This window comes from Prionailurus viverrinus, chromosome C1, assembly GCF_022837055.1.
Source record: "Prionailurus viverrinus isolate Anna chromosome C1, UM_Priviv_1.0, whole genome shotgun sequence".
NCBI lineage: Eukaryota > Metazoa > Chordata > Mammalia > Carnivora > Felidae > Prionailurus > Prionailurus viverrinus.
The window spans coordinates 106,559,271-106,576,323 of record NC_062568.1 but is presented as its reverse complement, the minus strand read 5'-3'; the positions used below and the strand labels follow the sequence as shown (position 1 = coordinate 106,576,323).

Sequence of the window (17,053 nt, the reverse complement as noted above, 5' to 3'; positions counted from 1 at the left end):
CTAATTTGCAATCCATTAACCCATGTTTACATCATAAATGTTTTCATTTTAAAATCACGAAAATAAGTTTCATTTGACCTTAACATCTAATATAAATTTATAAAAACATTTGAATTTTCAAAAACATACAAAAGAATTTTAAATAGATATTTCCTAAATTCAAATCATTGTAAGAAATAATGAAAGAAATTATGGAATCTCCAATACACATAAAGATTCAATTACTTCTACAAATACTAAAAAAAAAAAAAAAAATGCTGAATCCAAGATAAGCCAGAAATGGATTACCTTTCTTTGTCAGATAGTTCATACTATTGGCTATAGCAGCAGTTTTGCCTTGGGAATCCAAGACAGTAAATCTGGCATAGTCATCCACAAAAAAGTTATCTGAAAAAAAAATTGAAACAGATTTATAATTAACATGCCTAATTCAATCCAATGTTAATATTCAAATAATAAACTGATTTGACCATAATACAAGATTTATAAAAAACACATAAGTGAAATCTGTTGTTTCATGTTTACTGAACAAGTTCACAAGACAACCTACCCATTAATCACATTTTAAGACACAAAGTTAATAAAAAATGGACACATCCCATATAACTTTCATGTATGTATATACATACATGCACCACTTTAACGGTTTATATTTATTCTATTCCACCCCTATGACTCTACAACTAGAAACCAATCTCTTAATAAGATCCCCTAACTCCTTGTCTCCATTCCATAGTCGACACACCTGAGTAAGCCCTTCCCCATACCACTGGGCGATGGAGGGCAAGAGGGAGAATGATGGGAGAGAAGATCTAAGACTCTGACTTTCATTTTTTACACGTCTAACAAAATAATACAATTTTAGTTTTAATACAAACAAAAGGTCATTTTCATTCTTTTTAGACAAGTCTCTTCTCCAACTAATGGCCTCTTATCAACTATTTTTCCTTGGGTTACTCTAGCTAAAATCCCAGTTTCATCGACTCATTCATTTGATCTGAACTACCCAGTAATTTCTTCCTACCTACAAAATGGTCTCTGTTCTGTATAATAAACCCTCTATGTCCAAGAATGTCCCCAATCTTCTGCATTACTGTGTTCCAACACAAATGCCACTCTTCTCTCACCATCCTCCAAGCACAGCTGGCTTACCCACCCCACCACCTATGTGTGTCCACCCATGCACCATCTGTCCTTTCACTCAACCAACTATGCCTGGGGCCTACTATCCTTCCAGTCAGGATTCGAGTAAAAGGAAAGCAATGCGAAGTAAGAGCTCATGACATCATGCAGGGGAGGGGAAAAGGCTCCAAAAGACTTAAAGCCTTGAAACTTAGTATCCTTCTAAGAAGGTCCCAGGACAACAAAGGCCAAGGGCAGGGTAGGTAATAACAGAGCTAGGACCACTGGGTCAGAAGGATGCCGGCTGTTCCTCCAAGGACAGCTCCAACATGTTCATGAGGCAAACTGCATTTTTGGCCCTGTGAACCAGCATCACTTCACAGCTGAGCGCTACAACATTTAGCGAAGAAAGGTACCCCAAAACACTGAACTGTTGTGCTCCTTATTCAGGAGTACTCCAAAAAAAGCTCTTTACAGTTTAATTGTAAATGATGGAAACAACAAAAACTTAGAACAAAGACTCATAATACTGCTTGATTTGGTCTATTCAAACTTGTGGTAAAAAGCTAAAACCTAACTATGAAGAAACAGTTTATCTCACTCTCTAACCACTTCCTTTTTCAAACAGAAGCAGAGAGATGTCCCTCTTCCTCTAAAAGGAATTTGGTTTCAAGTTGATTAAAGACAGCTGCCATAAAGGAACAACCACACCTGGAGCTGTGTGCATCACACCCACCACAGCAGCAAAGGCCCTTGGCTTGGACTTCTCTGTTATGCTTATCTTTCTCACCCAGTGACATCCCCAGGGTGAGTGACAACAGCTCCACCTCATTTCCAGCTATTTGCTGAAGTGGCCTTCGGAGTCACAAGGAAAGGCAGAAGGAAGACACTGTTCACACAACTACCTCTGGAAAGGTATTCTTGTGGAAACAACGCAAACATCCATCAACTGAGGATTAGGTAAGCCAAATGTGGACTGTCCATATAAGAAAACATCAGCCATAAAAAGGCATGAAGTACTGAGACATGCTGCAACATGGGTAAACCTTAATAACTTTATGCTGAGTGAAAGAAGCCAGTCACAGAAAACTTGAATTATATGGCATATCCAGTAGAAAACTCCCTTAGAAACAGACACTAGGTCAGCGGTTGTGAGGGGAAATGGAGAGTAGCTACTAATGGTTACATGATTTCTTCTTGGGGCAACCATATATATTCTAAAATTAGACAGTGATGATTAGACAACTGAGAATACGTTAAAACTGTGTGCTTTAAAATGTGTAAGTTTTCAAAAGGCTGAGTTTTGTGGCATGTACACTATGTCTCAATGAAGGTTTATTTTTAGGCAGGTATTCCTAGCTTCTCAGAGTAAAACCACCTGAGGTGTTCGTCCACATCACTGCTGGCTGATTCTAGAACAAAGATGAAGAAAAGACAGATGCTTAACAGCTCTACAACTGTAAAAAAAAAAAAAAAAAAAAAAAAAAAATACAGATGTAGTCTCATCACCCAAGGCCTGTTTAACCGGCATTTAAAAGACAATGGATTTTTTCAAAGCTTACAAGGATTTATCTATATAAACTTGGGAGAAAATTCTTGTGAATTTAGAGGCTAATATTATGAATTAAAACATAAGATTGTGTCACAATCTTAGGTTATCTTCTGAACATTACAATCCAACAGATGCAAAGGTTCTGAAACATAAATCAAAAAAGGTCCAAAGTTCTTCCTAAAATGATCCTTACTGGTTGCTGTTAAATCCAGGTATTCTCGCTCAGATGTCAAAATCCTCGAATTGATTCGTGGAACAACATTTGGCTGATTCATGATATACTCTACCACATCCTGATCATGGGACAATTCACCCTAAAAGGAAAAAAAGAACTGGTGGGAGTGGAACGAGCATTAAACCAATTACAGCAATAATCATTTATTAGGCACTAAAAAGCATTAACTTTATACTGGTAAGAGCCAAAAACTGAAGTTCTCATGTTATAGGTCCCTATCACTGCCAAGCACAGCTTGACATGTTATTTATGTACATTACCTTTAACTCTGCATCAACACGAAGCCAATGTTAGTGACATCCATTTTAAAGATGGAAGCTGAGGTATAGAAAAGTGACATACCTTACTCAAAGAGCTAAGGGGATCCAAATATGAAATGCAAACCCGTGTTTCTGTGGTCTCTCCACACATCACTGTTCTTCCCCCAGAAATAAGCAAACTCTACAAACTAGATAAAAGTTAACATAAAAAAAAAAAAATCCATCCTAAGATCTGCTCATAGTTAGCCTCTCTCCAAAGGAAAAAGGCAAATGCCTTCTCTTAAGCACTTAACGTATTTTATAAAAATCACTACAAGCTTTTTGCAACCTCAGGCATCCAAGTAATGCTACGTTTCCAGAGTCACAATTACACAGCAGGGAGGAAAAATCACTTATCGTTTTCTCTTCCTTTTCATGCCTCTCAGATATACAAAAATACTTGTACTCCATAAAGTGATCTCAAATTGAAGCGTAAATGGCTATGGAAACTTGCAAGTTCTCACACTCAAAATATTTCATACAAAACCATATTTTAAAGCGATTTTCAAGGAAGACATAGATGTGAATCAAATATACACAGTCAAGTCTAAAAAACTCCAATCAGTCATCTTCTGTGGCTACTGATTATCCCAAGAAAGAGAAATCATATGCAAATTCTCAAACTAAACTAATAATGAGTCTATGAACCATCCATACAACCCAACAGACTTACAGAGGTACTAGATGACTTAGTAGAGATGTACACCCCCATGTATACAACTTTGGTCTCTATTATAAATCTGAATTGATTCCAGTTAGAAGCCTAGCCAGCTGAGGGAAAGCAATTTGGCAACATCTATCAAAATTTTAAACGTACATAACTTTGGATGCAGCCTGTCTATACACACACACACACACACACAATGATTATTTCTAAGAGAAGATGAATGGCAGGCAAATAGGAGTGAATGGGTAAGTTTCTCTTCATTTATACCTCTATACACATTTTGAATTTCATACCATCTGCATATTGTACCTTTTTACAGTGACTCCAATTCAAAATTTTAAATGTATCATACCCTTTGACAAAACAATTCCAAAAATTGATATTTCTCAAAAAAAAATAATAATAAGGTACAAAGATACACATATGAGACTATTCGCTGCAGCACTATTTATAACAGTACAACTTTACAAGCAATGTGCAATATCAGGGGATGAAATAAATGATTGTTCATTTTTTTTTTTTAAGTTATTTGTTTTGAGAGAGAGAGACAGACAGAAAGAGAGAGAGCACATGAGCCAGCATGCAAGTAAGGGGGGGCAGAGAGAGAGGAAGAGAAAGAGAATCCCAAGCGGACTCTGTGTCATCAGTGGAGAGCCCAACACAGGATTCAAACCCATGAACTGTGAGATCATGACCTGAGCTGAGATCAAGTCAGACACTTACATGAATAAGCCACCCAGGTGCCCCAATTATTGCTCGTTCTTAAAAAACTATGCAGCAATCTAAAAGTACTGACATAGAGCTGTATGTTCAGAAACACAAAGCTAAAATGTATTCAATTAGAAAGGTAAGCTAAAAAATACAAATGTAAACATATATTTCAACATACATGAAGTCACAAAGAGTTATTTCTCTAAGGACTGAGATGAAGGGAAGAACTTTCATTTTTACTTTACACACTTGAATATTCTCCCCAATTTAGTATCTTCTAAATATGTACAGGAGCACATATGACTTATGTCATAATATTTGAAACAAAACTTTCTTTAGCTAGACCAAACCAAACTTCTCACTGGCAATATAAGGAAAAACAGAGGAAAACTAGCATTCAAAAAAGTAATATTTGAAAATGACCATTCTTTTAAACAATAGGTATGTTGGTGTCTAAAAACAGAAAACTCTTCTGAATTTTTACATCCAACAATGTTGTAAAAGAAATGGTTTAAGTGGATGCTGGAAAACAAAAATGTTTGAATTATCTTTCATCTTTTTATTAATATCACTTGAACAAAAAAAGTAATTATCAATTCTTCTAGACTATTCTTAACTTCGGAAAATTAAGCCAAATGCATTCAAATAAAAACTATGTTTTCATATTTTATTTCAGTAGCTCCATGAATAATAAATTCCCTAGTAAACTACCAGGATAGGTCCTCATTCATAAGGAGACATGTAATAGAATTTAGCCAACACTTTTTATGTTTTTTGGGCTTGTTTTAATAAATGCACTAACAATCAGCACAATAAATAGCTTCTTTTAAAAATATATTTCTGGTCTTTTCAACATATGGTGCTGGAAAAACTGGATACCCACATGCAAAAGAATGAAGTGAGACCCTTACACCATGCACAAAAATTAACTCAAAATAGATCAAGGCTGCAACTATAAAATTCTTGGAAGAAAACTTTGGAGAAAATCTTCAAGACATTGGATTTGACAATGACTTCTCGGCACACCAAAATCACAGTCAACAAAAGAAAAAACAGGTAAACTGGACTTCAACAAAACTCAAAACTTTTGTTCATCAAAGGACACTATCAAAAAAGTGAAAAAGACAACAGAATGAAAGAAAATATTTGCAAATCACATCTGATAAGGGATAAATATCCAAAATATGTAAGAAACTCTACACTTCAACTACAAAAAAAAAAAAAAGCCTAATTTGAAAATGAATAAAGGACTTAAATAGACATTTCTTCAAAGAAGATACACATATGGCCAATAAGCAAATGAAAAGATGCTCAGTCTCTTTAGTCCTTAAGGAAATGCAAATAAAAACCACAATAGGATACCACTTCACACAAACTAGAATGGCCATTATCAAAATAATAGAAAGTAGGGATACCTAGGTAGCTCAGTCCCTTGAGTATCAGGCTCTTGATTTTGGCTCAGGTCATGATCCCAGGGTTGTGGGATGGAGCTCTACTCGGGATCTGTGCTAAACTTGGAACCTGCTTAAGATCCCTTATCCCCACCCCTCCCCCTCTTCTCTTTCCCCAGCTCCCTCTCTCTAAATTAAAATTTTTTTCAATGTTTATTTTTTTGAGAGAGAGAGCGGGAGCAGAGGAAGGCCAGAGAGAGAGTCAAAATCCGAAGCAGGCTCTAGGCTTTGAGCTGTCAGCACAGAGTCCAACCTGGGGCTTGAACCCATGAACCGTGAAATCATGACCTGAGCCGAAGTCAGCTGCTTAACCAACTGAGCCACACAGGCACCCCTCTCTCTCTCTAAATTAAAAAAATAATACATTATTTTTTAATAACAGAAATTAACAACTGTCAGTAAGGATGTAGAAATAATGAAATTTTTGTGTATTTGTTGGTAAAAATGTGAAATGGTATGGCTGCTATAAAAACCAGGCCAGTAGTTCCTCAAAATGTTAAAAGATAGAATATCCATAAAATCCAGCAATTTTCCTAGGTATATACCCAAAAGAATTGAAAGCAAAGACTTGAACAGATATTTATACACCAATGTTCACAGCAGCATTGTGAACTAGCCAAAAGGTGGAAACAACCCAAATGTCCAAAACATGAATGGATAAATAAAATGTAGTATATACATATCATTCCATTTTATAGGAAGGAAATAAATTCTGACATGCTACAACACATATGAACCTTAAAATAAGCAAGACACAAAAATGACAAATATTCTATGATGCCCTCTAGAAGAGGCAAACTCATAAACACAAAAAGCAGGAGAGTAGTCATCAGTAGCTGACAGAAGCCAGCAATGAGGAATTATTATTTAATGGGTAAACGGTTGCTGTTTGAGATGATCAAATATTCTGGTGATGGATACTGGTAAATACTGCATAATACTGAATGTACTTATTATATCTCTATGCATAATTTAAAGTGGTTAAAATGATAAACTTTTATGCTTTATATATTTTACTACGATAAAAATACTGTATGTGAGAGTGACATTCAGCAGAATGATAGAGTGATGATCTCTGAAAGCCCCTCCTCAAAAAACAAAAAATCATCAAGGACACTAGAAAAAAATCATCAGTTGTTTTCAAAACTCTGGAAATTAACCAAAGGCTTGCAAAATTCCAAATACTTTTATTCAAAATATGGCTAAATCCTGGTAGCAAAAATAACCTTCAAGACACTTTAACTTGCCCTATTGCTATCTACCTCTCCCAGCTACACAGGAGTCTTGAAAACCAGTAACTCTGAAATAAATGTAAATACCAGCAGACTAGGAGTATTCCCAGGTGCTCTCTCCAGTTGAGCTGAATTAGATCATACTGTGCCAACAGCTTTTTCCTAGGTATCTTTGTCAAAAGAATCAGGAGCAATTGTTTAATATCTCAGTTGCTTGAAGTGGTGACAAACGTTGGGCTCACATGAAGTGGCAAAAACATAAAAGAAAAAGCTTGGGAATGAGATGTCCATAACAGGTTTTGAAAGGCTCTCACATATTCCTTGGAATCTAAAAGGCCACATGCACGGTGTCCAGGGATGTGTTTAAGCTCAAGAAAAATCTTAGAAGGCCCTAATGCTCTCACTTCTGACTAAACTGACACTGTTCAAGCAAGAACTGAAGGCTACGGCAGAGTTGTAAACTGCCTGGGGAAGGCTCAAGGAGCACCCCAACATGTATACAAACACTCCTGGGGAAAAACAGGAGACTTTCTTAGACTCTCGAATTTAAGAAAATCTCTGTTTATTCATTAGCTGACCAATAAGTTAACAAGCAGAGACTTACACTACACGGGACAAAGAATACAGACTTTAAAGAATTAGCACGGGAAAGTCACAAAACAACCACTCCAACAACAGACCCTGGTAAGGCAGAGACCCTGATTTCTAGAAGTGTCACATTATATTAATGAAAATGCCCAGTTATCAACAAAAATTTAAAAGACATACAAAAAAAAATGACTATATGGCCCACACTAAGGAAAAGAACAGTTAGTATATATAGTTCCTAAAATAGCGCAAGTATTGGACTTACTCCACAAAGACTTTAAATCAGCTATTTTAAATATATCCAAAAAACTAAAGGAAATCCTGTCTCACAAACTAAAGGAAACTTTGGGACTTACGACTCACCAGAGTCTCTTTATTAAAGAGAAAGAAATTATGGAAACGGACCAAATAGAAAAACCAGACTTAAACATACAATAACTGAAATTAAATATCCACTAGAAGGACTCAATAGCAGATTTTAGCTGACAGGGAAAAAAAAAAAACACCTCAGTAAACTTGAAGATATGTCAACTGAGATTACCCAGTCTAAGGAACAGAAAGGAAGAGACTTGTGGGATGCTACAGAGTATCAATATACATATCTGTCCAGAAGGAGAAGAAGGAAGAAAGAGACAGTTGTGTAATAAAGAATTTGTCTGGCTCCCTTGTTAAAGTAATCTCTTAATCCTGGAGTTTCCTGAGTAATAGGAGTGGCATCTTTGTTACTCATGGTAGGCCCCTCAGACCATACAGTCTATACTAATAAGGTGACTCATGGTGGGCCTTTCAACAGTTCACACTAATGAAACAATTCAATGAAGGCTGCCCAAGCCAGAAAGACCAACCATGCGATTAGAGGTTTGGGGCTATAGTATCAGTCTGAACTCCGGCAACAGCAAAGAGGGGCTAGAGATGGAATTCAATTACATAGCCAATGACAATCAATCATGGCTACACAGGAAGCCCCAGTAAAAACTCTGGACACCAAAACTGGGCTGAGCTTCCTTGGCTGGCCATACCCCATGCGTTACCACACACCAATGAACAGGAAGGATAATGTATCCTGACTTAGTGGGGAGAAGATAACACAATCTTTGTTTGGAACCTTCCCAAAACTTGTCCTATGCACCTCACCCTTTGGCTGGTTCACATTTGCATTACTGTATCATCGTAACACAAATTGTAAGCATAGCATTATCCTGAGCTCTGTAAGCTCTTCTAGCAAATTACCAAAACTGAGGAGGATATTATGTGCCCCTGCATTTTTATCCAGTTCATACTTATTAAGGGTGACCGGGGGACCCCCAAACTTGTGCCCACTGTCTGTCTGAAGTGAGGGCATGCTTGTGGGAAATTGTGTCCTTAAACTGTCAAATTTGGCCTAACTCTGAGTAGTTTGGTGTCAGAAGTCATTACAGGCAGAAATACTACTAGAAGAAATAATGACTGGAAAGCTCCTAATTTTGATATTTAAGAAATGTAATGTACTCCAGTAGGAAAACTCATAGTTCCATACCTAGACATAATTAATGACATGTCAAAAGTGAAACACAAAGAAAGGATCCTGAAAACAGAAAAGAGACTCTTAACCTCATAAGATTAACAGCTAATTTCCAAGAGAACCCAGAGATCAAATGGCAATGGAATGACATATTAAAAGTGCTAAAAGGAAAAGATAGTCAACCAAGAATTCCATATCCAGGCAAACTATCACTCAAAAGTGAAGGATAAACAAACACATTCCCAGAAAAACAAAAACAAAGAATTTTTCACTGGCATATGTAACCCAAAATAAACAGTAAGGAGATTCCCTGAAAATGAAAAGGCACACAAAATAATAAACTGAATCCCTACCAAAAAAAAAAAAAAAAAAAAAAAAAAGTACAAGTAAACGTAACTATATAGGTAAATATAAAAAGGGTCTGAATGTATTTTTGTTTGTAACTCTTTTTTCTATTTCACTTATGCGACAATAAAAGGCAACGCTTATAAACTGATACTGATGGGCATATAATAAAGATATAATTTGTATGACAATAACAACATAATGTGGGGAATAAACAGAGCTATGTAAGAGCAAGGACTTGGTACACTAGTGAAATTAAGTTGGTATAAAAAATTTGACAACTATAGGGGTGCCTGGGTGGCTCAGCCAATTGAGTGACAGACTTCAGCTCAAGTCACAATCTTGCAGTTTTCAAGTTCAAGCTCTGCGACAGGCTCTGTGCTGCCAACTCAGAGCCTGAAGCATGCTTCAGATTCTGAGTCTCCCTCTCTCTCTCCCCCTACCCCACTCACACTCTGTCTCTGTCTCTCCCAAAAATTAAACATTAAAAAAAAAAAACTATAAAAACATTACATAAAAATCATAATATACCATATCAATAGATAAAGGACAAAACCACAGGATCACCACAGAAAAAGAATTTGACAAAATCTAACACACTTTGATGATTAAAAAAATTCAATAAACAAAGAACAGAAGAAAACTTCCATGAACTGACAAAGGGAATCCACAAAAACCCATGGCTAATATACTTACAGGTGAAAAAGTAAAGCTTTCCCCCCTAACATCAGGAATAAAACAAGGTTGTCCATTTACAGTACTTTTATTCAGTATCCTACTAGGAAGTTCTAGCCAGGCAATTACACAGAAGGAGGAAGAGGAGAAGGAGGAGGAAGAGAAGAGAAGAAAAGAAGGAGGAGGAGGAGGAGGAGGAGGAGGAGGAGGAGGAGAAGGAAGAGGAGGAGGAGAAGGAGGAGGAGGAGGAAGAGGAGGAGGAAGAGGAGGAGGAAGAGGAGGAGGAGGAAGAAGACGAGAAGGAGGAGGAGGAGGGGGGAGAAGGAGGAGAAGAGGAGAAGGAGGAACGAGGGGGAGGAGGAAGAGGAGGGGGAGGAGGGAGAGGAGGGAGAGGAGGAGGGAGAGGAGGAGGAGGGGGAGAAGGAGAAGGAAGAGGATGAGGAGGAGGAGGAAGAAGAGAAGGAAGAGGAGGGGGGAGGAGAAGGAGGAGGAGGAGGGGGAGGAGAGGGAGGAAGAAGCAGGAGGAGGAGGGGGAGGAGGAGGAGGAAGAGGAGAAGGAGGAGAAGAAGGAGGAGGAGGAGAAAGACAAGGAGGAGGAGAAAGACAAGGAGGAGGAGAAAGACAAGGAGGAGAAGAAAGACAAGGAGGAGGAGAAAAAGAAGGAGGAGGAGAAAGAGAAGGAGGAGAAAGAGAAGAGGAGGAGGAGGAGGAGGAGGAGGAGAAGGAGAAGGAAGAGGAGGAGAAGAGGAGAAGGAGGAAGGAGGGAGAGGAGGAGGAGGTGGGAGGACGAGGAGGGGGAGGACGAAGAGGGGGAGGATGAGGAGGGGAAGGGAGAGGGAGGGGGGAGGGGGAGGAGGAGGAGTGGGGGGAGAAGGAGGAGGAGGAGGGGGAGGAGAAGGAGGAGGAGAAGGAGAGGGAAGAGAAGAAGCAGGAAGATGAGAAGCAGAAGAAGGAGGAGGAGGGGGAAGAGGAGGAGAAGGAGGAGAAGGAAGAGGAGAAAGAGAAGGAGGAGGAGAAAAAGAAGGAGGAGAAAGAGAAGAGGAGGAGGAGGAGGAGGAGGAGAAGGAAGAGGAGGAGAAGAGGAGAAGGAGGAAGGAGGGAGAGGAGGAGGAGGTGGGAGGACGAGGAGGGGGAGGACGAGGAGGAGAAGGGAGAGGGAGGAGGAGGAGGAGAAGGGAGAGGGAGGGGGGAGGAGGAGGGGGGGAGAAGGAGGAGGAGGGGGAGGAGAAGGAGGAGGAGAAGGAGAGGGAAGAGAAGAAGCAGGAGGATGAGAAGCAGAAGAAGGAGGAGGAGGGGGAAGAGGAGGAGAAGGAGGAGAAGGAAGAGGAGAAAGAGAAGGAGGAGGAGAAAAAGGAGGAGGAGGAGGAGAAAGAGAAGGAAGAAGAGAAAGAGAAGAGGAGGAGGAGAAGGAGGAGGAGGAAGAGCAGGAGGAGGAGGAGCAGAAGGAGAAGAAGAGAAAGACATCCTGATTGAAAAGGAAGAATCAATACTATGTTAGATGACATGCTTTTGTCATCATCTGTAAGATGACAATATTTTCCACATAGAAAGTTTCAAAAAAAAAAAAAAGGCTATTAGAATAAAATGAGTTCAACAAGATTGCAGCATATAAGATCAATATACAAAAATCAATTGTATTTCTATTCACTATCAATGAATGATCCAAAAATTAAATTAAGGGGGCACCTGGGTGGCTCAGTCGGTTAAGCATCCAACTCCTGATTTCAGCATGTATCATGATCTCATAGTTCTGTGATTTTGAGCCCCACATTTGACTCTATGCTGAGAGTGTGAAGCCTGCCTGGGATTCTCTCTCCTCTCTCTCTGCCTCTCCCCAACTCACAAAGTGTCTCCCTCCCACCTCCCTCTCTCTCAAAATAAACATTTTAAAAGTTTTAAAAGTATTAAATTAAGGAAATAATTCCACTTATAGCATCAAGAGGACAAAATACTAATAAATAAATTTAATGAAAAAAGTGTAGACTCCTTCATTGGAAACTACAAAACATCACTGAAAGAATAACAAGACCTAAATAAATGGAAATACATCCTGGGTTCATGGGTTAGAAAATTCAATATTGCCAAGATGTCAATACTCCTCAAACTGATCTACAGATTCAATGCAATTCTTATCAAAACCAAACAGTCCCTTTTGGCAGATACTGACAAGCTACTCCTACAATTCATAAAAAAAATGAAGGGGACACAGACAAGCCAAATAATCTTTTAAAAAAGTAAAAAAGAGAAAGAAAAACCCAAAGTTGGAAAGTTCATACTTGATTACAATGGTAGTCAAGACTGTGAGGGGGGAAAAAAAAAAAGACCGTGAGGTATTTACATAAGAACAAATATATAGATGAATGGAAAACAAGACAGTTCAAAAATAAATCTATACATTGGAGCACCTGGCTGACTAGGTTGAGCACCTGACTCTTGATTTCGGCTCAGGTCATGATCCCAGGGTCATGTAATCAAGCCCTGCATTGGGCTCCACACTCAGTGTGGAGCCTGCTTAAGCTTCTCTCTCCCTCTGCCCCTCTCCCCTGTTCATGCACTTTCTTTCTAAAAAATATAATAAATAAACCTATACATTAATGTTCAATTTATTTTTGACAAGGGTGCCATGACAATTTAATGGGAGAAGAGTATTCTTTTCAATAAATAGTATTGGGACAACTGAATATCATCCCAAAAGACATCCAGTTGCATGCCAAATTGGATAGGATAAAAAAAAAAAAAAAAAGTGGACTCCTACCTCACACCATATAAAAAAACTAACTGAAAATACATCCAGGAACTAAATTTAAGAGGAAAAACTATAAAACAGAAGAAACACAGGCATAAATCTTCGAGGCCTAGAATTAAGCAATAATTTTGTACATACGGCACAAACAGCACAAGGAACAAAAGAAAAAAAAACAAATTGGACCTAATCAAAATTTAAAACATCTGTGCTTTAGAAGACACCACCAAGAAAGTGAACAGACAAACCATGAAATTACAGAAAATATTGGCAAATCCTATATATAAGGGATTGGTACCCAGAACACATACAGAACTCATAACAGTAACAAAACAAGTAGCCCAATTAAACACAGGCAAATAATTTTAATAGACATTTCTCCAAAAAAGATATGTGTTCAATAAACATGGGAAACAAAGCTCAACCTTATTCATGTTTGAGTAATGCAAGTCAAAACCACAATGCAATACCACTTCATACCCATTAGGATATAATCAAAGAAACACACAGTATCGATTGTTGGCTAGAATGTGGAAAAAGTAGATAGAACCTGCACACATTGTTGGTAGCAAAGTATAATGCTTTGGTGCTGCCCCTTTGGAAAACAGTCGAGCAGTTCCTCAAACTGTTGAAAACAGAATTACTACATAAATAGGCAATTCCACTTCTACATAGAATGGACACACAAGACAAATAAGAACACGTCTACACAAAAACTTGTGTTTGATTGTCTACGGCAGCATTATTCACAGTAGCCAAAAAATGGAAACCTAAATATACATCAACTGATGAATGGATTTTTAAAATGTGGCACATCCATTCTAGGAACTATTATTTGGCCATAAAAAGAAATGAAGTACTGATACATGCTCCAACAGGGATAAACCTTAAAAACATTATGCTAAGTGAAAGAAATCAGACATATAAGACCACATATTCAATGATTCCATTTATATTAAATGTCTCAAATAGGCAAATCCATAAAGAAAATAGATTTGTGGTTGCCAGGGGCTACTGTAGGGGAAATTGGGAGAGTGAATGCTACAGTGTGTTGGATTTTCGAGGGGTGGTAATAATGTTCTAACATTAGACAGAGGTGACAGTTGCATAAACTCTATGTATACACTAAAAACACTGAACTTTCCACTTTAAAACATTGAGTTTTATGGCACGTGAATTACCCGTCTCAGCAGTAAACGTGTGTATGTGTATATAAATATTTGAGTCTTTCCTAAGTCAAAATTCCTTACAAGTAAAACAAATGTCTCTTAGAAATGCTAACTACTTTAAAATGTTTTAAACAAACATTTAAACATTTAATCTTGAAAACAATAAACTTAGCTGTTTCAAATACAATGCACAAAGTCTCATGAATATTCTCAATATAGCAGAACTTGCTGGGAGTCTACAAACCAACTATAAGTGGTGTATGAAAAACAGTAATACTTACAGAATGTTCTTGCTTACTACAGAGACTACAAAAACATAAGCAAACCATTCTCTTTCAAAATCAGCCTTGAAATACCACTCACCAAGTATACTGCTCTCTGGAAAAAGGTTGTGGTCTCCAGGATTTTGTGCATTGTGATGGTTTCCAACTCATCAGGATCTAGCTGTTCCTTTTCAAAGGGCATTCCGTTGAACAGAACAACAGGCAGTGGACCAACCCCAGTCTGCTCATAGTAGCCTCTCGCTTCCTGAAACACAAGGGACCACAAACAACGTGTTTTGTCCTTTGTGAGACAAACAGAACAAAGCATATTTTTCATACATACGTGTGCTAACAAAAAAAGCAAAATCAACAGAAATATAGTTACCAAGAAATAACTAAAAATATTTTTAAAATGTCAGAAGTGACATAGTTAATATCCTACTGGGTAATCTGGAATTGAATTATTGAGTTTTTGTAAAACCACAAAACCTTGCCAATTAGAAAATGATTTGGGGGTGAGGGTACTTTGAAGCTGTCCAGGCTACCAAACCTTAATTACATATACTATAGCTAAGATTGTAAAAACACACCCTTTAACAACGATGGAGACACTGTATCTTGGCTATCCAAAGCAGTAGCCACTAACCACATGTAACTACTGAGCACCTAAAATTAATTAATTTCCATTTTAAAAGCCACATGTGAGGGGCACCTGGGTGGCGCAGTCGGTTAGGCGTCCGACTTCAGCCAGGTCACGATCTCGCGGTCCGGGAGTTCGAGCCCCGCGTCAGGCTCTGGGCTGATGGCTCAGAGCCTGGAGCCTGTTTCCGATTCTGTGTCTCCCTCTCTCTCTGCCCCTCCCCCATTCATGCTCTGTCTCTCTCTGTCCCAAAAATAAATAAACGTTGAAAAAAAAAAGCCACATGTGAGAAAAAAAAAGCCACATGTGGCTAGAGGCTACATAATGCGCAGCACAATGACAGACTGCTGTAAATTATGAGTGCTCCTGTGCAGACAGCCTGAGATGAAATATTTACACTCCAATCTAAATTAAAGAGGATCCGTGTCATTAACAAAGAAATTACACTTTTAAAAAACAAAACAAGGCTGATGGGAAGACAGTGCTTAAAAATTGCTCCATAATATACTAAACCTCATCTTCTTCTAAGACAAAAGAGGTTCCTTTCCAGGGAAATGCCAGGCCAACAAAAAGGCAAACAAGCCTATAATGAAGAGTCTTCTCTGATTGTCAATATAGGTTCATTCCCCCTAGATATCAACCACAGACCCAAGACTAGCTTGCCAGAGTAAAACCCACATTACTACGCAAGATGTAAAAAGCATTCCTTAAAACATTCTTGTTAGACATCTTTTAACTGATACTTTCTGAAAATAGTAGAATTATATATAGCCTCTATTGTAGATATCACAAATAGAAAAGTACTTCAGCTGGATAACTGGTAATCAGCAGCAGCAACAGACTGGTTACTTTCTAATCAGATCTGGCCACAGTAGTATCTGATGGGACAGACTTACCAGATGGACTCTGATATGGCACAAGGAGAAAGGCCTTCTAGGTTCATTTCTGCCACTTCTCTCTACCATAGTATAAACTTTTAAATTTTACACTTACAAAATTCTTACCATGTTAATTCTGTTCTTTGATGTCTCAACTATTTCAAAGATATTCATCAAAAACTCAATTCTAATATACTCTGAGTTTTGAAAATAATCCCCCCAACAAAACAAAACAAAACAATACCCACATTATAACTCTAAGCGACAATAAGTGACACTGGTTTTCTCTGGAAATGGCAACTAAGTGAAAATCAGGAGAGGGACATGGTTTGACTATATACCTTCTTTCCTGCAAAGCATAAATAACTTACCAGACCAAATAACAGAATGTAGCCTAATTACCAAAAAGCCAAACTTAAAAAATACATATGAGAAGTTCTACCAATAACTAAAAATGTTAATTATAAATAATTTTAAAACCTTAATAATTACAGGTAAGGTCTTATGAATGAGCTATTCAAATGGTAATAGATTAATAAGGACCCAGAGTTAACATGCCAAATGCAAAACGCGTTTATGTATAAGGTAGAAATTAAATATCACTATCTTACTAGCTTGAAAGATACAAATATACACCTATAGACTATCTTATCTTCAGTTTATAAATTCTACTTTAATTGTACTGCCTAGTTTTAAAAATAATTACAACTTTCAAATACACAGAGGATATCATAGCTTCAGATTTATAACAAAAGATACAGAAATTTATAAGTGTAGTAACAACTGCTAAATGAAATCATTCCTCCTTTAAAAAACTTTCAAAAGAATCTTCTCTTGGGTTTTTTCATATGCAGAGGTACAACTCCTACACTTGTGAAAATCTTATTAATCATTAGATTCTTAGGACTTCTGGGAATCTCACAACATCCCTGTCATGAAAGTATATGTTTACCCAAGCAGCTGGGAAATTAAGTGGCATAAA

At 37.7% G+C, this 17,053-nt stretch overlaps 1 protein-coding gene across 2 annotated transcripts in view; it reads right to left on the bottom strand.

The window, feature by feature from the left end:
- The window catches only part of UGGT1 (UDP-glucose glycoprotein glucosyltransferase 1), a 112,446-nt gene that overhangs the window by 45,799 nt on the left and 49,594 nt on the right, over positions 1 to 17,053 (bottom strand). For both annotated transcript variants that reach the window (XM_047870680.1, XM_047870681.1), the window contains exons 18-20: positions 14,654 to 14,818; positions 2,868 to 2,988; positions 289 to 387 (exon numbers count right to left, since the gene is read on the bottom strand). In XM_047870680.1, coding sequence (XP_047726636.1) covers positions 289 to 387; positions 2,868 to 2,988; positions 14,654 to 14,818 — 385 coding nt within the window. The remainder of the gene's footprint in view (positions 1 to 288; positions 388 to 2,867; positions 2,989 to 14,653; positions 14,819 to 17,053) is intronic.